The sequence below is a fragment of the Callithrix jacchus genome, chromosome 15 (assembly GCF_049354715.1).
Source record: "Callithrix jacchus isolate 240 chromosome 15, calJac240_pri, whole genome shotgun sequence".
NCBI lineage: Eukaryota > Metazoa > Chordata > Mammalia > Primates > Cebidae > Callithrix > Callithrix jacchus.
The window spans coordinates 96,567,173-96,590,110 of NC_133516.1; the positions used below are offsets into that span (position 1 = coordinate 96,567,173).

Here is a 22,938-nt window from a genome sequence, read left to right on the forward strand (position 1 = left end):
TGAGAGTTCTTTCTGAAGACAGACTTCATTCTAAACTCCAAAAGTTTCCATTACTTCAGATGATTCAATTAAGATCCTTTGGGAAGCAATTGTGCCTGCCTTTCTGTTGATAATGTTTTTGTGAATGCAGTACACTCTTCTTCTTGCTAAAATAATTGAATTGTATTCACAATTTCAACACAACTTACGTGGTAAAATGCACAGGAAAGTGTAATTTTTCTTCATTTAAATAGAACTGATACTTTGAAATAGGTAAACCTAGACTTTCCTGCTCAGAAAATCTTCAGAGCAGTAGAATCTAGATGTATTCATTTTTTCTTTGCATTACTTAACCTGAATTAATATAACCAATATTTCAAATATTAGTTTCTACAGCTCTAGTTAAGCTAGTTCCCAAATGAGTCAACAGGATCAGAATACAGGCGATGCAAGAACTAAATTGAGAAAATAAATCAGGGGTGAGGGGAGCAGAAGGAAAATCTTACTATTCTGGTTATTTTTATTGTATTGACTAATCATCTGAGGGAAGGACTCTCCTTATATGAGCACCTTAAAGGCTCAGCCTCAAATCCTAATTAGAAGTATGATATTAGGAAATGTCAACTTTATTAATTTCAGCTAACACATATTAATAATTACATAAATGGTTTTGAACAAAATATATAGTATAAAGAAAAACATGCGTAAACATTTCTCTTATTTAGTCCCCTGTACTATGAAATCTATTTTAAATTAGAGACTATTGTTCTTTTGACATACAAAATCTAAATTTTTTGTTTCATTGTATTCTTTCTGCCCATTCCCCCTAAAGCACCCCCTTTCCCACATACACAGAACATGAAATATTTTTAAGTGTTTTTATTTAAGTTCATTGTCACTTAAGGGCCTGTGCCTTAGCATGCTGGCATAGACCCCATGGCCTAGTCAAAAATACTCATCACTTAGGAACGATGACTTGGTAACACAGGGGCTTCATTGTGGGACAAGTATGTGGAATCTCAGTCTCCTGCTCAGAACAAAGAATGTGAGGATCATTGCCAAAGAAACCCTAAAGCCTAGTGCATTTAGTGACATTTCAAATGTAAGTCTAGATCTGTATACTTTTTCTATCTATATTATATTCCATTAAAATGCATTTTAAAGCAAAAAATAGCTTTGGGGGGACAATTTTAAGAGGGGACAATTTGGGGGGAACACTAACTTCAATTCACCACGGTGCTCCCCTCTCACTAGCCTATATCTGTATTCCCTAAAATTTAAAAGAATAGCCTAGTAGATGCCTTAAAGTTCATTCCTGGATCTCAAGTTAAGAAATGCTAATGAATCCGCACATATTCTGATTTAAAACTCATGAGGGAACTCAAAAAATAAAAATAAGGTTTCAGAACTTAAATCAATTCTGTTGCTTTTTGATCATTTCTAAATAAGTTTTTTGCTTATAATTTAAAAATGGCCCCAAAAGGAATCCAAATGCTGGTGTTGATGATGAAAATAAAGAGAAAATAGAGATCTAACATTTTATTGCATTTTTTAAGAGGAGTTTAATGTGCGCTTATGAATTTGGGAAAACTGCCAGTCTTAGGACATGTTCCTCATGAAGATCAAAGATCTGCCCTGTAGAAATTGTTATAATAAAAATTGAGTTTGCCCCAAGAGAGAAAACCAAGTGTCACTCAGTGCCTCTAGTGTACTGTGCTATTGACGTAGTTCCTATCTTCTCATCTACAGAAACCTTAATTCAGTGATGGGTCAAATGAAATTTCCTCCAAGAGGCTTTTACCAGTATCCTCAATCTCATTGCTGGCTTTCCTTTCTATAGAGTCCCACAGCATTTCGTCTACCAAACCAAGAGCCTCATACTGATTCCATCTTGTTTCTTAAGGAAAAGTCCTCGGTATTTTACTTATACATTTTCTTCACAAAGCACAACAAAAACATGCCCTGTGGAAGGTGTCCAAGAAATACCTGATGCATGATTGAGCGACTGGATGATTTTTGAGATAGGCCTTAAAGGAAACGTAGGACTCTAAACAGAGTGGATGGGCCCAAGGAACCATAAAAATTAGGTAGAGATGCGGTAAAGCCCAAACTGATTGGGAGAAACGGTTACTTTGCCAGCGTCACAGATCATTTCATGCTTGTAGGATAATAAACTATCAGGCTAAGGTAAATTAGGAAGATAATTTTCTGCACAGCAATGCAAATATCAATAATGCATTTTTAAAACCTTAGGGAAATTTTTCTATGACATAATATGGATTATTACATTGATCTGTAGTTTAATAAAAAAATAAATGTTGAGAGCATTATATTATATAAATCTTGGAAGTAAAATAAGGATTACCTATCTTAAAATATAATCCTGGTTACTACTAGTAGATTATAATTTAGTAACACAGGCATTTTCTCTCTAAAGATTATTCCACAGTGCCCCAAGTGGTGGGGGGAAGAGGAAGGAAGAATTACTATTTATCTTATTTGTAGGCCTTACTGGATATATGACATTATAATATATAACAACACTTGAGAAAGGCAGTGCAGAAAATGAATTTTTAACAAACGTATCCCTACGTCAGGTGCAGCAGACCCAAATCGGCCTCCAACTACCCACATTTGTTGAAGGAAAATTAACCGAGAAAAAGAAAGGAGAAAAAGCCCTTCTTTCTGTTTCACAAAACGACATCAGATTTCACCAAGTATATCCTGTCACTCAGCATGCCTTCCAAATCACTTGGCAATTACAGCCCCTTATATCTGACACACACACATACGCAAATGTACACACAGAGAATTCGCTTTATGTATCTCATGACCTTGATGATAATCTTAAACTCTTGTTTATAAAATGAAGTATGGGAGAAGTTGAGAGATAATTCAATGTGTGATTGACTCATAAGAGCTCAGGTTGGAAAAAATATCTTCTTCAATCTTTCAGTAGAACTATGATATTTTATCAGCTTAAATACAATATATGTGAAATGTGTGGCTTAGAACGTATAGCATACATACATAGGTAGTATATATAATTTGTCCTTGATTGTGATACAGGAAATAGACTTGCTAAAACAAAATATCTTTGTCATTGTTGTAAAGATGTTGGGAATCCACTCCCTGAAGTCAGAAATTAATCCCTCATTGTGGTTTAATATGTTCCGTGCGGCAAACACATTTGATAATAACCCAGATATTATTACGTACCATTTCTGCCTCTATACCTTCACTTGTATTCAGTGATTATTTAGTTCTATGCTAAGATTCTATTTTAACAACAATTCCTCTATTGGAAACCCAGTTTAATTGCATGTGAGAAACCAGTGGCTGAAGGTTTAAACCAGTGGTTCTCAAGTGCATACAGTTTACTGGGCAATTTTGCCTCCCAAGGGATATCTGTCATGCCTGGAGACTTTGTGGCTGTCATAACTGGGGAAAGAGTGGTACCGTCATCTAATGGGTAAAGGCAAGGATATTGCTAACCATCCTATAACACACACAGCACAGCGCTCTCACAATAAAGACGTATTTGGTCCAGTAGTGACCAGGTTGAGAAACACTGCTATAAACTAGTATTACAAAATATTTACGTTTTCTTTAGTGTTGTAATTCATTAGTGAAACAAATAGGCACATTAGCACGTCTATCCGTCAAAACTAGGCAAAAAATATGAAAGTAGTTTCTAAGGATAAATTTCTCATTTCTATCTACCTCCTCTGCAATGGTTCATTTGTTTAAATAAGTCTCTGTAAAATTTTTATGAAACTGGCATTTAGATCTTCCAAGTTCTGAGTCCATTGTAATTGCAGTTAACCCTTTTATGACACTTCGCAGAGCTAGAGAACTCAAAACTTCTTTTAAGGATGATGATGCCATTAATGCATTAGTGCAATAAATAATAATTAACCATCCTAAATTACAGCATATGAAAATAGACTCTAATTCTCATTCTATTTTCTATATTATTTGATGTTCTTCTGCTTGAAATGTGGTAGCAGATTCTGAATTTTAATCTACCCCAATTCAAATGTCTATATGTTAGGAATGCAAAGACAATGATTCCTCAGAATTTTGCAATTAGTTTTATGGAAAGAAAGTATTTGTCACCAAAATGGCCAAAATTACATTTTTATTATTTCAATTAAAAATAAAATGTTTACCTAACTTCAAAACATAACCAGAGTCTGTTTTCCATACCTCTTTTAAATCATTTTCTATACAAAACATATTACTATAACTAGCTTAATGTTTTATGGTCACTTGCCTGAGATTGCATATGTCAGAATTACTGTATTAAGAATTTTTTCTCTTTCTGTGCTCACTGCATTGTATTTCCATTAAGACTCCTATGTAACCTTTCTAATTCTATTGTTTTTTTTACCTTTGGCTAATAACCTTTTATTTTAAAATACTTTAATAATTACTGCTTCTCAAATATGACACATTTTGTCTTACTTGAGACATAAATATGTGAATATATTTTAATAGCAACAGTAATAAGCCACAAAAATGTCTTAAATTTATAGAACACATTTAATGCACAATGTTCTAGTCCAATTTAAAGTTTCTTTTGACCTGTGCTTATACACATAGCCATAACATGTACTGACACACTTGTGCACTCACACATTGGCTTACATTTTACATTTGGCTTCTTAGAGGAAGAACATCATAGGCATTCCACATTTGCAGTAGAGCCCAGTAATCTCTAGGCTACAAAACCATGAATAATTTAACTAACAAATATTATAGGGAGAAAATTACAAGGGAATTCTAGTAAGCTTAACTCAGTTGTTAGACTTGGCAATTCAAAGATAAAAAGCTGTTTCTCCTATGGAAAGTGTAAACAGAATCACTCGAGTTGACAGATACTTTGGGGCCTTGCTGACACTTCATATCAAAGATTAAGACATCACTAGAAATTAGCATGTAATTTATCACTAAATCACAATAGTGTTTATAGCGACTTTATCCCTAGGGGGCACTAGATGTTAGCTCTCCCATGGATGCAAGACTTCAGTCCTTCTGTCAGATAGATGAACTTGGGAGTCAGTATACTCTTATAAGAAGAGGGAAGTTGATTATTATAACGTACTTGAAAATTGATTGTAAACTAAGCACAATTATGGCTCCTAACCTGCCATCCAGCTTATTACATTCATTCTGCCCTAGGCCTGTGGAAGGTGCATATGTCTGTAATTGTTAGCTTTTTACTTACTGCCCTCTGTCTGGTGCAGTATCTTATTTCCCTTGGGTTTGTTCTGGTCTTCAGAGTTCTTTCCTAGCTGAGGATTTGGATTTGGATTTGGAGCTGTCATTAAAAGACACAATTCATGAATTTTCAATACTTGAATGAACAACTTTTGCTTTCTGATTATCACAAGTGAGGAAAGAGACATTTCATGGTATCATTTGCAAATAATCAATCTTTAATTTCTCTTTAAATGGAAGGGAGAATGTTCTCTCTTGTCATTCCATCCATGAATTCCTATAAAATGTCTTTGCTGTTTGTTTCTCCTCTAGACAGAGATTGCCACCCAAAATCAAAATCCAAGTTCCCTACACATCCAAGATAAGACATGACTGACTTTAGAGTATGTGGCAGAAATGAGAATTCTCAAAATTCCAGTGTTGTCAACTGCTCTCTGATTTTCCAAAATGTTAATTTGATAACCAAAATGGAAAGGACTCCAGAGTCATTTTAGTAGATGCCCGATAAAGTGGACATTGTTTAGTAGGCACTGTTTCTGGAGATACAAAGCTTAAAAATACATGGTCTCTTCCCTGTTCTGATTTTACTTTCATTATACTAATACACTATGTACTTGAAATTCATACAGCTTTAAGACTTGTTATAAAATATGATGAATAAATAGCACATTAAAGTTCTATAGTGACGAGGACAGAAAAATGGTTTGTGAGAAAAGGCAAAGCATTAAATTCTTGGAAAAGGAATTTTCTTATTTCCCTTTACCTGTCACAGGATTCACTTCATTGGTACCTAAGCTCTGTAAAGTGTTTTCACTCCAGGCCCATCATGAAAGCACTGTTAGTTGCCAAAGGAAGGTATGCTTTTACAATAATAGGAGACAGTTACAGGTGCATGGCCTGACATAACTTAAGGTATAGAAATGGATCTTCTCAAAATTATCACATATTCAAGTGCCTTGTTATAGGCTGATGAAAAAACAAAATGTGAAATTACAAAAGGGTTTCCTTGGCTTTGCAGACTTCTACCTGTGTAGTGTATGAACAAGTCTTAATACACACAGCAGAAATTCCACATTTAGGAGCCAAATAACACAGAGAACAAGTCATGTAGTGTGCAGTAAAGCAATTTCCTAAATGTTATTGGTCTGCATGTCTGAAGCCATATGTCTAAACCTCCATTACTTTTATTTTAACAAGGTTGAATGAAAAATTTCTTCATTTATAGTCTTATGCATGGCTTGATGTTAAAATGGATTATAATTAGTGTGGAAAACATAAAACAATTTTTAAATTATTGAGATAAATTTTTATTATGAGACTAAATATATGATAAGCCATTTGAAATAAACCTCATGTCCCAAATAATAAGTGAAAATGCATTCTCACTTTGCATATTTTAACAATGTTAAAAATGCTGAAAACTAGTTGTTAGGTGGCATATTTACATGAAGTGCATGTTCTTTGTTATGTTTTTGTTCACTGGGGCAAATCGTATATGAAATTTTGGGATACATAGTGATTGATAGATAACACCTGAAAGATGGGATCCTCCCAGTCCTGTTTCTTTAGAAAGTCTGAAGATGGTTTTATTTATGTTACAGATTGCCTTCGCTTTGCATTTTAGCACCACCTGGTGGACAAAATATCATTTGTTTATTTTTTTCTCTACTGTTTAGCCCCTTCACAAACTATATTTATTTATGATACACCTTAATAGATATTCCATTGTGAAAGTTCTACATTTTAAAGATTATTGTAAATAAAATAAGGTTAAAAAATTTGAGATGATTCCCAAGTACTATTGCCAATTTAAATGCCTGAGTTTGTTTAACCCTCATAAATATATCCAGATTTGAATGGTACTTTACATTCATATACAAAAATTGCTTCTTTCCACATTTTAATTACTTATATTTATATTTTTTAATGTAGAATTAAATAAGATGAGAAAGCTTTCTGTACTTACAAAAGTGTAGTTTAAATATATTGTCTTCCAAAAATTCAGATAATCACTTTGTAAATAGTGCTTCATGAAGAATGTTCACACTATAAATTCTTACTATACTAATATTTTACACAAAATCGAAATTAGTATTTTAATTTTTTTTTTTTTTTTTTTTTTTTGAGACGGAGTTTTGCTCTTGTGACCAAGGCTGGAGTGCAATGGCGCGATCTCGGCTCACTGCAACCTCTGCCTCCTGGGTTCAGGCAATTCTCCTGCCTCAGCCTCCCGAGTAGCTGGGATTACAGGCACGCGCCACCATGCCCAGCTAATTTTTTGTATTTTTAGTAGAGACAGAGTCTCACCATGTTGACCAAGATGGTCTCGATCTCCTGACCTCATGATCCACCTGCCTCGGCCTCCCAAAGTGCTGGGATTACAGGCTTGAGCCACCGCGCCCGGCCAGTATTTTAATTAATACTACTACAATATAAGCTATTTTTCCCCTTATAAATTCAGTTGTGGGCTTTTGTGTATTTCTCAGTTTTAAATAGTTTTTTGACTCTCACATAAGAAAAATTTGATATTTTCAAATGAAAAACACAAATGTAGTTAAAGCTAGTTTTGAGAATTTTAATCATGATAATCTTTGTATACTCCCACATTTCTATAAAATATAGTAGAAATTACTTTGATGAAATACAGTAAAAAACATAATTCATCTTCAGATTCCACTATCTTCCTTTGGAATATACAACCTATCTGTTCTCTGGTAAAACTGGAGGTCTATAAATTTCGATTGTGTGATATTCAAAGATTCAGTTTCTACATAGAAAGGTGTTTTCAAATGGAAAATATAATCTAGTCTCATACCTTTTATATATCATTTAAAATAAAACTATAGCAGATGACAATCTTCATCAACATGCATCTTGAAGTTATTTGTCTCTTCAAGAAAACATTTAAAATTTTTATCACTCTCTCTTTCTCTCTCTTTTTTCTTTTTTTTCCCCTCCAAAGGCCTTGGATGGTATACTGTAAACTCAGCATATGGAGATACCATTATCATGCCTTGCCGACTTGATGTACCTCAGAATCTCATGTTTGGCAAATGGAAATATGTAAGTGAACTACCTGGGACTTGGTTAATTGCCTTTGTTCTTTTAAATATAATTTTTTCTGTGAATAACTGTGAATTTCAAATTAACCTAAATGCAATATTTAATTGCGGGTACAAATATAGGAAGGTAAAATTAATGTGTGGAATGTGACAAAAGAAAGATTCCTATTTTACACAACAAATGATATTTTAAAATAAAGCAAATAAACACATAATTCTTAGAACATATTAGTCTGAAAGATTCCACCTTAAGTGTTAGAAGCAAAGAAAAAGGCAGACTTCCAGCATAAAATCAGTGGATTATAGGACTGAGCTCAGTGGAGAATGGCAACCTTTCTTCATTGGCTCATGTGCTATTTGATGTGGTTATTGCAAAGGCCAGATATATCAGTAGAGAGAGGCCTTAGACAGTCTTTGGGAATTAGTCATCAGTATTACAAGCTTGATTCTCGCATTTAGTCTTAAAACCGTGTTGATGCTATAGGTTCTTTTTATATTTAACATTGTTGATTTCTTCCCATATTTTCTGCAGATAGTGAAATCAAATTTTCTCAGGCATGGAGGTACAGATGGGTCTGGAAATGGAAGGTAGAGATGCTGGCAGGGAGATGTGGCTAGGTAACTTTGACTAATAAAATGCCTCAATTAAATTAATCAATATTAATGAAAAGTGTTTGTATGGTACAATTTCCCAATGCTGGACCTGTACCACAGAAGACTCATGGCAATCTGCAAGCTTCAAGTAGATATGTTTCCCTGGATACAAGAGCAAAATTTAACTAGCTCCTTGAAGTGTTAAAAAGGTATTTGCAAAGGAAGATAATTTGATGGTCAAATAATTTATAAAAACATTATTGTGCCACTTCTCAGAGCCTTTCATTTGTAAGATCCATTCTGAATTGTCTGAGGGTCATAATTTGATTCAGTTCTTATGTTTATTTGACCATACAATCTTTTCCCTCACATATCTCCAAGAACAAACATTCTGCAGAACATACTCTAAGAAATGTGCTTAAGTTTGCACTCAATGAGTGGTTTAACCCAGCCTTTTAAAATGTAGGTTCTGATGTGCTCACTATAAGATTCTGGGCAGATGAATTAATCCCTCTTTTCTCATCCATAAAATGAGATAAAAATATCTTCCTCATGTGTTGTTGTGTGATTACACAAAGAAATTGATATCAAAATACCTAGTACTTGCCATGGTAATCATTCAACAAAGTGAACTCATGTCTGTGACACTGCAGAATCCTAACCATGCTATGCTCGCATGAGTGGGAAATGAAAGGAAAGGCAGGTGATAAGGCAACTCAGCATTCCTCTGTAGCATCCTTCTATTTAGTATCCATTTCACTCAAGGTATCTTTGAACTATTTGTGATTTCCTATAAATGTGGAAATTTGAAGTTAAGACCTTTGAGGACAGAGTCTATTAGCACCGTCAAATTCCAAGTGCCTGGGAAACTACCATGCAATGCATTTGTTCAATCGAATTTACTGCCAAAATAAATGGATTCAGGTGATGGAAAATTTTCATGATCATAGAAAATTCTAACTATAACCCAGGGAGTAGCATTCACCTAAACTGAACTGGCACAATGGACACTGGAAATCAAACAATAATGGCAATTTTCAAATCTTCAGTTAAGCTAAAGTCTTCACCAATAAACTGAGATACACTGTAGGAACTATAACCTCTAAAGTCAATCTTGATTTGCAGAAATAGCATATATGCTCTAATTTAATGTAACCACCTAAAAGACAAAGGAAACTTTTGGAAAAAATGAAAGGAAGTAAACATAGAGAAGAAATGGTCTGATTTCTCCTAGACCACATTGTAAACTCCCTATGAATGCAGATCTTAGCTTCCCATTCGCTTCTCCCAGACCTACTCCTGACACCTCCTCTCCATTATCTGCCACAGTGCCTGGTAAAGAGGGACGGAAGGCTATCACGAGTGTAACCATAATAAGGGCGAGCTCGAAGCTCAAATTTTTGCTCAGCTAAGATTTACCAGCCAAGACCTTGGGAAGTTATTTAACCAAACTCAACCTCCATGGTCTAGTCTATAGATGAGGTTAATATTTAAATTTAACTTACAAGGTTGTTGTAAGTATTAAACCAATTACTGCATAGAAAGCCCGAAGAAAACACCTGCAATATAGTTAAGTGCTCAAAAATTAGTAACTCTTACCTACTGCATAAGGGAATGAATACAGAAACTTAAGGTAATGGTCTAACATACTTTGCATAGTGAAGGAATGACGTAAGATGAGATAATCTGAAAGAGTTAAAAAGAATATTATTGATGTATTCAGATATTTAAGTAAATAAAACCTTGGACTCCAATATTAACTTACTAATTGATATTATGAACCCTTAATATTTAATCCCCCATAGAATCTTAAAATTTGTCATGGACTTTAACATATATCACATTTTATTTTCTGAAAGGTCTTATAGGGTACATAAAGGAGGAATTGCCCGCCTATTTTAGGTTAAATTGCTTATTACGTGAGACAATTTTTATGGGACCAGAGGAAGAAATGCATTGTTATGTCTCAGTGCTCTTGGCATAATTGTGTATGCAGAGTATATCTTATTTTGGTGATACGTTTTTATATGAAAGCCTTTTGAACTAATTATTAGGACTCAGCAAAACTACGGATTGTGTTAGTTAAGCTGGTTCATTCCTTAATGGATATTAATTATTTTACAAGGGTAAACATGGTTTTTCCGTCAAGACTGGTTAAACTATTCTATGTATAAATGTCAACTACATCAGTTTTTGTTAGAGGTGTGGATATTTAAAATATGTGGATTAAAGTAAAGAATATTCTAAAGATAATTGCTCAAAATATCCAAACCTGTTTGCAGCTCAAGTGTATGCCTGCCGTGATGGTTACTTACCTGAACATCATTTTGTACCTTTATTTGCATTTATCTATGATTTATTTTATATTAAACATATAAAGCCCATGTAAGTTTCAAAACAATTACCAAGTCTATCCTCCCGATGAAGAAAAATCTCAGATTCCTAGAGCTCTATCGTTTGTTTTTCGCATTTAAATTGACACCTGTAAAAGATCTTACAGATTCTCTCTTATGAAAAATTTTCTGTAATCAAATATTTATGTGAGACTTGTATGCAAAATTATTCTTCTTAAGCAAAAAATACAGATATTTGTAGAAGAACATGGCCAAGGAAATGTTGTTATTTTGAATGTAATCCCAAAACATCTGAATAAGCTCGTGTTATAATGTATTATTATTTTAATTTTTAGGAAAAGCCTGATGGCTCCCCAGTATTTATTGCCTTCAGGTCTTCTACAAAGAAAAGTGTGCAGTATGACGACGTACCAGAATACAAAGACAGATTGAGCCTCTCAGAAAACTACACTTTGTCTATCAGTAATGCAAGGATCAGTGATGAAAAGAGATTTGTGTGCATGCTAGTAACTGAGGACAACGTGTTTGAGGCACCTACAATAGTCAAGGTGTTCAGTAAGTAGCCTGGAGCAGTGTCACTGCTAAGTGGGATCGATGGCCGGTACCAGACCATGTTCTTTAGAAAGAAGACTGAACTCTCTGTAGTGTCACTATAGCAGGTATCTATATAAGGGGATTTAAAGAGATCTTCATTCTGCTCATATATACTATCAGCAAGGAAAACAAAGAGGATAAAATTCCAATAGGAGATTGGCAGTAAGGAACTGAAATGATATTCTCTGCTGCTTTGTCATGTAAAAACATCCTGAGATATGAAGTACTACTACTGATAACTAGCACGTGATCTTAACTTATACTGACATGTACAAAGAAGGGTTGTGTGTGAACCATATGAAATTGCAGTTTTGATACCTAACAATAAAATGTAAGTTATTCAAACTATATTTTAACAGAGGTCTAAATTTTCCATGTATATATATCCATATATATAAATATCCTACATATATTCATTTATAAATATTATAAATGTAGATATATTTCCATCCTTACCTTTAGTGGTTATCGATTTAGATTTCAAAAAGTATTCACTTCTTTTAGAAAATTGTTCTAAAATTTAAAAAACTCACCACACCCTGAATGTGTATGTGGGATACACCAAGGGGAGAAAGTAGAGTCAGGGTGGAAGAAGAGAAAATTATAGAAGAAACTTGGAATCATTATTACAGTCACTACGACAAAATTACTTTGCCTAATGATAGCATATAGTTAATGTTATTGTGCAAAGAGCTGTGCAAATGAATGACTTGAGAAGTTATAATTAAGGTATTTCATCTTTTAAAACTCAGATAAAAAGTCCCACTTCCGTTACTTCAAATATTTTAGACACTACAGGGAGAAAAAAATCGGTCTCAAAAGTTTCAGAATGCCAGTATTTCAGTCTTTTTCAATTAGGGAAGAAGGTTTCACTTTACAACATTTTCCCCTCTGCTTTCTGATAACTTGACAGTGCCTAGAAATTATTAAAATAAATAGGGAAGAAAGAAACCCAGAGGGCCTTCCAACCACAGCAAGTAACTATGGATTTTTCCTGTTTCTCTTGTAATAGCCTATGCAACTAAGTAGGTCTGTCCCTCAAGTATTTATATGGACTTCAAAGCTCCTATGGGCTCATGGTGCTGACTCAAAGCATGCTTATATCAAAGGAAACCTTTGTTCCCCAGAAGAACCTTGTAAAAGCATATTACATGTTTCAGTTGATTACCTTTCAGCTTAGAAGGCACCTTCCAGAAACCCTCCTCGCTTCTTGACCGTTTTATGAATCAAACCAAGTACCAAGTGTTTGCAGTCATGCCCATTTCCATAAAACACTACAAACAGTCTGCATCCTGCATTTGCCAGTGGCCCATCTATTTTTTTTCTTTTCTTCTATTTCACTTTTATGTTATTAGAAAGATGAATAGTACAACTGCTCAGGACACTTTTTCTAAATCGAGTAATCAAAAAATTTTTTGGTGATAGGAATAACATCATAAATAGAACCGGACATCAAAAATGACCACCGTAGGCACAGAGGTTAAGTCACAGCACTCTAATGGTTATTTATATTAGTTTGTCATCGTCAGGATTCATTTTTCAGGTGTTAAAATTTTTCTACATTGAAATAGTAGTATACAAAGGAGTTGAGAAAATTCAGATTGTTTCATTTAGAAGAATTATTTGTGACATTTTTCAAAACATTTTTGTATGTGTGAAAAAATGCCATACAGAAATCTGAAAAAAAAATTCAGTTGGTCTAATTCAATAACATTTATAAGCTGACTTGGAATATAGGGAACTTCTATAATTGCGAAAACAAACTCACATCCCACCTACCACCAGCACCCCCATACTCCCTTCTCTTTTTGATGTTGTTGAAAACAAAATGATTCTCAGAAACAGAATTTGCATTCCAGGCTTTGGGCCAGGGAGAATTTACATAGACAAGTTACACAGTCTTGAAAATGGTGTTTTATACTAGAAATCATGAGACCCTCCAAATCCAGGAAAATGAACAGCAAAGCTTATGATAAAGACAATGTTTACAAAAAGCATATAGGGACTTTAGTTTGTTTTCTTTTGTTTTCAATGAATACACTTTGGGTCACTTTCTGTGAAGCAAAAAGCAGCTGTGACAAGGAGACTTTGATTCTCTGCATGTATATATTGCAGTCACTTAAGAGTTACAAAGCCCATCAATCAGTCCTCTGTTTCCCTCTGTTGAATCACCTAGCAACATGCACTGTGCACCATAGAATCAAGTATGGTTAATCCGAGCCAGTCTCAGATCAGGTTCCTGCTAATTGCCATCCTCATGAGCTAAGTCAAATTGTTTTTATTCAAACTAGAGCCCCTGACGAATGACCTTGCTATCTTTAATGTAGGTTTGCTTGTTTAGTTTTAAGCTATTCCTCATATGCAAGAAATCATATCTGTAATTCAGCCCAAATCCAAATAAGTGGCAATCTCAGTCACCACTAATCAGCTTTTTTCTTTTAGTTGAATGGCATCAAAACCAAACCGTGTTTTTATTTAGTGTACATTTGAGGTTAATAAAACCATTCAGAAACAAGTATCAACCTATAAGGTGCCCAAAGATTTATTCTAGTGATTGTGAAAATGTTTAAAAATCAAATGGATACCCAGAGAGCCAGAAGACTATTGATGATGAGATGGAGCAGTCATTGAGTGAGTCACCAGGAGACCTTACTTTTTGAGATCTGCTGCTAATTTCTCACCTTGGGCAAGTCACCTAACCAGTCTGGGGCTAAGATTCACTCCTCATCAATAAAATGAATACTTTGGATGAGATGGGAGGTTTTCCCATTCTGTTGCTGGGATCTTCAGGAGTTAATGAAGACAACTGAGGAAGGTGAGGAGCTATTTCCACTTGATTAGTGAGACTTTGGTCTATTCAGTATTTAAAAGTTTTTCATGATAATTTGTTCATGAAAAAAAGAAGGGAGGAGTGGCTCTAGTTCTAAGCATCTGAAAACCACACCCTGTGCTCATCTGCAAGTCTAGTGTACTCTGGTGGTGCTCTGTGGTATTGCAGGCATGGAGTCCGCTTTCATAGGGACCAGTTCTTACGATTATGATGGGCAGTGTTTAGTGGCTTCACACAGAGGTCTTTCAGAGCTTTTATTTGGATTTCTCCCATTTAAATACCGTTCTCACTGCTTTATCAGAATTAAGTGTCCTCCTCCTAAAAGCCATTCGATCTAAAAGTAAAATTTTGTGGGGTGTTGAGGGGGGAAGAAGCAGAAAATGATCTGTTTAACAAACAAGATCTGCACCATATGTTTCATTTGTATTATTTAACTATAAAAGATACCTTTCACCCACAACAGTTTGCTTAAAGTACTTCATAAATTATGAGGGGTGATTGGTGACAAAGTACTGGAAGAAGCAGTTTTGAGTCAACACAACCACTAGCATCTGCCTTCACTTGGTCTCCTCTCTTATTAAATTGAGCTATCCTCTGTGGCTTTTGATAATAATACTAGAACACTGTAAGTGATACAGAGTAGTTGTGCCTTCTTCATTACATTCTCACCTTGCTCTGAGCTGGCTAGCTGCCAAAAAATATACATCTTTAGTAGGTTTCTGATTTTTAGATTCTCTGAAGGCTAATGTTCATAGCTCTTACTAGCAATAGTCTGGGTATTAGAACAAAAGGAGCTAACTATTCCAGTATATTTCTTCCTGACCACTCCCTAGCCCCTTACCACAATTCCTTTCTTCTCCAGCTATAAAATCTCTTGTATAACTCTGTAGATGATATAAAACAAAAAGAAGAGGGAAAAATAAGGGCATTATTTATGAAATTTTTTAATTGGCACTAGTATTACATGTAGCTTAACTTTTCAGCATGTATGATGAGAACTGAATGGATATTAGTGAACACCCTACAATTTATGGGATTCGAAGCCACTATCCATAGCACGCCAACACAGGAACAGAAAACCAAATACTGCATGTTCTCACTTACAAGTGGGAGCTAAATAATGAGAACACATGGACACATAGAGGAGAACAACACACACCGGGGCCTTCTGGAGGGAGAAGGGTAGGAAGAGGGAGAGGGTCAGAAAAAACAACTAATAGGTACTCGGCTTAATAACAACAAACTCCCATGACACAACTTTACCTATGTAACCAACCCATACTTGTACCCCGGAACTTAAAATAAAAGTATTAAAAAAAGAAATCATTTGAGTCTTAGCATTATATATCATTGCCAAGATATTGGCACATACTACATGTTGCCATGAATATCAGCTGCCCCCATCACCAACATGCACATGCGTGCACATATGCACACACACACGCACACACCTTATAAACTACTATCAGATTTACAATAAACATTGTAGTGTATTTTAATCTCCTTATTCTATAATTTTAAACTACTGTAGTGTGGCCCTGTTATATCTTCTAACTAGTTAAGATAGCCAGAAAAAGAAAATAAACAAAGATATGATTCTTCCATTTGATAAATATTCAGTTGAGTGATTTAGAGAAATTTAGTCAAGAAGATTCAGAAGCAAAAGTTGGCTTAAATCATTGCCCTTGACTAAATTGCTTTAATGAGGCAAGTAAATTTGTAGCATTGCTTTTGCTTTCAATTCTATACTTGGTTATGAATCCTTGAATCATGTTAAGATACAATTCACATGGACTATTTTTTTAACACTTTGGAATCAATATACAATTTTGCTAAAATAGCACATGTCCTCTTTCATGGTCCTCCAACTAATATCCATCAATTGTTATAACCTAATATAAGAGAAAATTACAAACAAGATACATGTTAATATAGAGGGCTTGAAACAAACATTTAGGGAGAAAATGGCTCAAGAAAATGAATTAAGTAATACCATTACATTCACAATACTCAGTGTGAGCCTCTTTTCCAAATAGAAAGATGAATCATAAGGTAAACAGGATTAAACTTTAAACATCCTTTCATCAGGTTTTCCTATGTTTACTACAGTTTCATTTCATTGAAAAAGTAAGGAATTTTATAAAGCATTTATGGCAACAAAATACACATGAGCATGAATAAAGGACCAAAAATTGAAATACAAAAGTGTTTATGATTATGGGTTCTTTGATAAAACATCACAGGGTTTACAAAGCAAAGCAAAGGAATACATTTTCCATTAGAGAAAGAGTATGTGCACAACAGTCTTGATATTTTACTTTGGTGAACTGGAAAGTAGCGAAACTTGGCAAAGCTACCCACCAAATCTGTGTATTTAGAACCTAAACTTATGGAGAGATTTTCCAAATATCGCCACATATTCCAAGCCTAATACTCTTGAAGGAGAAATTAAGAAAAATTTGAACTTCTTTTCTGTTCATTTTGACTCTAGATTGCCCACGTACATTAATTGTATATTTTATATCTCTTGAGTTCTCAGAGGATTCACTAAATAACTGATTTCAGTTTCCAGAAAACTTTGACTTATTTAGACCCCAAGAATTTTTTTTGTTTAAATATTTCAGATGCATTCTTCTCTCAAATATATTAGATATTTGCCTTTTTAAAATGGATTCCAAGTAAGATTCAGTGTTTCATCAATAACTCAGTGTTGCAATTATGAACATTCATAACATTCTATTAAATTAGCAATAATGTCAAGGTTTACTCTTATGTGACAGACCTAACCCCCAAACAGTAGGTTTCCCAGAAACTGGTGTCTATCTTGAGATGCTTTTTTTTCTGGGTCAGCTTTTTATCATTCTATGGCCACCATCCTACCAATCAGGTAGCCAACTGTCACTACTGGCCACCGTCCTACCCATCAGGTAGCCGACTGTCACTACTGGCCACCATCCTACCAATCAGGTAGCCGACTGTCACTACTGGTTTCCTTTAATGTTACTCATCTCTGTTGCCTCTTTCTATTTTTCTGTATTTATTTTTTTCTACTGTTCTATCTTGCTCATGTTTTGTTCCCAATTGGTGTATTTGGAAACTAGAAATCATGATTGTGAAAACTGTATTTGTGGAATTATATTTCTAGAATAGTAAATAGGCCCTTTATAATTAAAGTGCATGTGTTCAACACATGGGAGGATTTATTATTTTTATTCATTATTCTAATATCTAATATAAAACATATTTATGAAGGGGAAATTAACTCTAGATATTAACCTAAAGAATGTTACATTTGTTTCTCATACCGTCTAAATATATCCATGTTGCTGCCCCAGAGACAATTTGTCATTTTCCTTGTTTTCTAAAATGGTCTGGGGAAGTAACATGTCTAATAACTGAATTCCAAATTGAGTAATAATTATACAAAAGACAATTTAGTTTAGTTTGGTAATCAAAAGTATTAGTGGTAAACAATAAGACTATAAAAGAAAAAGTAGCTGATTGTCTTAATATATTTGTTCATAAGAAAATAGAATAATTTTGGTCCATGAGACTCACAAAAATCAATGACAATGAGTCAGTATACTTTTTGTTTAAACTAATTGTTGGAGCTATTTAAAAAGTGCAGAATCCATCATTGATAGAAAATAGCAGCTAAGAATAAAAGAACTTAAAATCAGTTTAAATAATAAATTGTTGCTGCGACTTTTGATCAATTGCTCCTGAAGTCTTTATTAAAATTTATACTTCTTAGAACTTTCTATATTTAAAATGTTTCTGTCCATCATCTCAAGTTCCACATTTGAAACATTTCTCCACATTTATAGTTTCATACTGTGACTTGTCTTAAGAGGTAAAATTAGAGATATTTCAGAAATTTGAGTTTATAAAATTCTTAACTTGCTTTCTATTTCCTATGATTTTAGAGGAGTGTTTCTCAAACTTTATTGTGCCCAAGAATCCCCTAGAAATTTGTTTAAAATGTAGAGTTATGGGATTTTTTTCCAGGAATTCTGATTCAGTAGGCCAAGTAAGGCTCAGAAATCTTCATTTTAAACAAGTACCTTTGTGATTTTTGTTCATGTAAATTAATATCTTTACTTAATGAACTGGAAGTTGTTGATAAGTAGGAAGGGCTTGTGGTAATCAATTAGAGATAATGTATCCTATGTAGGACATTAGCTTCCGTTTCACTATCAAATCCATATTCACTATTTATAAAGCATTCAGAAAGCATTGTCGATCTTTTAATCAAAGGAATTACAAGCACTGAAAATAATATTTAAGATAATAAATATTTGAAGGGCGTAGGCCTACAGATTCCCTAAATCCAGATTCTATAATGAAATCTGTTTTTATTCTGTTGCTTATTCTTCTGTATTGGGTAAATGAATTGTTTTTGCTCTACATCAAATCAGAGAAGTCCCTTTTTTCTTACATATATACTTAAAATCTTTCTCTGCTTAACTTTAGAACAACCATCTAAACCTGAAATTGTAAGCAAAGCACTATTTCTCGAAACAGAGCAGCTAAAAAAGGTAAGAATTGTTTTTGATTAATACCTTTACGTAGCTGAGTGTTTTAAGTGCCTTCTTCTGACCTTAGAGGCCAGGACAAATATGATAGGCTTTGCTCTTGTGGAGATGACAGTGTTGCAGGTACCGATCAGAAATTATGCACAAGGCACAGAGGGTACACTATTCTCACAGTCTCAAGTGACGATGGAGACACCAAGGAAGGTGGGGTCATTTCTGAAAAAAAGGATTCTTGGATTCTTTCTTATTTGAATTAATGGATTGTTTAATAGAAGGATGAAGCCAGTTGGCACAGGTCATGCCTGTAATCCCAGCAGTATGGGAGGCCAAGGTGGGAGGATCACTTGAGCCCAGGAGTTCAAGACAAGCCTGAGCAGTACAGCAAGGCTTTGTTTATTTTATATATATATATATATATATATTAAAGTTAGCTGTGCATAATGGCACATGCCTGTGGTCCCAGTTACTTGGTAGGCTGAGGTGCAAGGATTGCTTAACCCAGGTCAAAGCTGTTGTGAGCCTTGTTTGTGGCATTGCATTCCATTGTAGGTGACAGAGCAAGACTCTGTCTAGAAAAGAAAAAATAGAATGATGGAAGATGAATAGATTTTCTCCAAGCCAAAGGTAGAAAGGGCTTTCCAACAATACTAAGTAATAGAATGTGAAAGAGAATGGTGTGTTTGGGAAACAGGAAGTTTTGGCATTGATCAAACTGGGTACTAAGAGAGAAAGCAAGAAAGGATAGAAAGAGATCAATCTGGAAGGGCAAAGAAAGGCTGGATCATGACAAATCTTAAATACCCTGTAGGGAGTCTGGACTTTATTCTGCTGGCAAATTAAGCTACTGAAAGATTGAAATGAAAAGGTAAGATCAGATATGAACAGCGCATTAGCAGAGATGTGAAGAGAAGCTGTACTAAAGTGGGGGACAAAGTTGGAGTTCTATGTTGAATGACAATCTCACTTTCACTAACTAAAATATCAGCATTTTCCTTTGTTGGGAGGTGGAAACTCAAATCCTAAATTCTTTGAGTCCGAATAAATTTTACTGCTAAAATCATTTGAGGAATACCAAACATGAAAGTTAAAACACATTTAAAGAAAGTGAGGGGAATTATAGAGCACGGTAATATATATCATCTTGAAATATATGTTGTATGAAACTGGAGAGGCAGCCCCATTTTAACACCAAATTATTATTCCATATTAAAATATATGATTCATGGTAATAGTCAACGTTAACAGATGAATGTTATTTGGTTAATGTTAAAAATGAATACTCTCTAAATGAATTTGGCAATGCCTTCAAATGAATGTGATTTTATAATAGTGACAGCATCTATTGCACATTTTAAAATGTGCAAAACTATATTTTCAAATACAGTTGTTAAAAACGTCTTAAAATGACATTGTTTTTATATCAGAGAGCATATATTCAGTCTTTGGTCAGCGTTGGAAAAATAAATGGGTCAAGTATCCTTTGGAATAATGGCATTGCCAGAGTTTCTGGAGTTTCCAAATTGACAGCACCTGATTGAACCAAAGTAATAATAACATTGCCTTTTCATTTTGCAGTTGGGTGACTGCATTTCAGAAGACAGTTATCCAGATGGCAACATCACATGGTACAGGAACGGAAAAGTGCTACATCCCCTTGAGGGAGGTGGGTATGAAGCCGGGAGACAGGAAGTAAATTGAGAGGACCTATTTTGACTTCCTTTTTTTCTAGGTATTCTTTAAACCAGTGGTCTCCAGCCTTTTTGGCACCAGGGACTGGTTTCACGGAAGACAGTTTTTTTGGGGGCTGGGGTTGGGGGATGGTTTCAGGATGATTCAAATGCGTTACATTTATTGTGTACTTCATTTCTATTATTACATTGAAATATATAATGAAGTAATTATACAACTCACCATAATGTAGAATCATTGGGTGACCTGAGCTTGTTTTTCTGGAACCAGACAGTCCTATCTAGGGGCGATGGAAGATAGTGACAGATCATCAGGCATTAGAGTCTCATAATAAGCATGCAACCTACATCCCTCACATGCACACTTCACAGCAGGGCTTGCATGCCTATTGGAATCTCATTCCACAGCTGATCTGACAGGAAGAGGAGCTCATAATGTGAGCCATGGAGAGTGGCTGTAAATACAAAAGAAGCTTCTCGTGGTTGCCCACCACTCACCTCCTGCTGTGTGGACTAGTATCAGTCCTGGGGGCTGGAGACCCATGCTTTAAACTATCCAGGATCTAAATATGTTGCCCTCTTTTGAGCTATGACTCTTATGCTCGGTTACTTTAAGTATGTACTAAATTAATACGTGATTTTTAAAAATCATTTTTCACCCTTGTACAGAAGAATCAAGAGCAGAGAAAATAATTTCTGTATATGGTATGATCTAGAAGTTAATTAAAGTGAGTGGGAAATAGGATTCCAGGATTCTATTTCTGTCTCTCTGATTCATAGTTTCGAAAAGACATCTTACCTCACTACATGTCAATTTTCCCTCCTGTTAAATACAATTAGAAGGAAAGAAACACTTCTCAAAGGTGTTGTGCTATTTAATTAAGGATTGTGATTGTTAGATGAAAGATCCTGCCATCAGTGTTCTTTATTTTCTTCAGCGGTGGTCATAATTTTTAAAAAAGAAATGGACCCAGTTACCCAGCTCTATACCATGACTTCAACCCTGGAGTACAAGACAAGCAAGGCTGATATACAAATGCCATTCACCTGCTCTGTGACATATTATGGACCAACTGGCCAGAAAACAGTTTATTCTGATCAGGCTGTATTCGATATTTACTGTAAGTAATTCAATATATAATTATGTCATTTAATGTATTCAAAATAATATTCAAATGCTATTAATCTTCATAGGCCCAATCCTATTGCTCTTTAAAGTTCTGCTTCCAGTCTGCACCCCAAAAATGATGGCACCCCAAATAATCTCTTCCTCTTTAGGAGATCATAGAATGAATAAACATTTATCCATCCTGCAATATCTTTCAGTCTTTACTTTTTATTTGTGATTATCTCCTCTGAATTTCACTGTGCATTAAGTCCTCTAACTGATCAGTATCTGGATGAATGAAATATAGGCATATGACTGGCTTTCTAGGTAAGATTACTATTTTAATGAAGAGATTTATTTTAATAATGACATCAACTGCATACGTTTGATGGATGTTGTATGACAAGACATTTTACTTAACTAAATCCTGTATTTGAAACAGAGCATTTGACTGCAAAGGAATCTTCATGGCCATCTGTTCTACCTTCATTATTGTAGTTAGTAAAGTGAGGCACAGAGACTTGCCGTAAATTAGCTGTAGGCAATAGAATGGAATCTTTTTCTCCATTGCTGTGCTTTTCTTGTAAGACAGGTGCCAAGATAATTCTAATGATTAGGAGCAAAAATGCTGGCATTCTAGTCCAAACATTATCAATTACAGTTTCTTGAAAAGTAGCTTAATTATTCAACATCTCAGTTTTCTTACTTTGAAATGGGAAAAATATAATATCTAACTGATAGTGTTGTTATAGAGAGTAAGTGAAATCAACAAATCAAAAATGGCATGCTACACCACACATTAAATTGTCATTATTAAGTACTTCATTATTATTACTATATGGTCATTATCACAATATAAAGGTATCAAGAGCAGAGAAAATAATAAACGATCAAGAGCAAAGAAGATATTTTGGGGGAAAACGCAATAAAGGATTTTACTAATATTATTAATTTATCTATAATTTTTGTGA

General features: G+C 34.5%; 1 protein-coding gene across 2 annotated transcripts in view; it reads left to right on the forward strand.

Moving 5' to 3' along the window:
* The window catches only part of ALCAM (activated leukocyte cell adhesion molecule), a 209,504-nt gene that overhangs the window by 143,926 nt on the left and 42,640 nt on the right, over positions 1-22,938 (forward strand). For both annotated transcript variants that reach the window (XM_054246126.2, XM_054246127.2), the window contains exons 2-6: positions 8,165-8,265; positions 11,548-11,767; positions 19,110-19,174; positions 20,747-20,834; positions 21,798-21,980. In XM_054246126.2, coding sequence (XP_054102101.1) covers positions 8,165-8,265; positions 11,548-11,767; positions 19,110-19,174; positions 20,747-20,834; positions 21,798-21,980 — 657 coding nt within the window. The remainder of the gene's footprint in view (positions 1-8,164; positions 8,266-11,547; positions 11,768-19,109; positions 19,175-20,746; positions 20,835-21,797; positions 21,981-22,938) is intronic.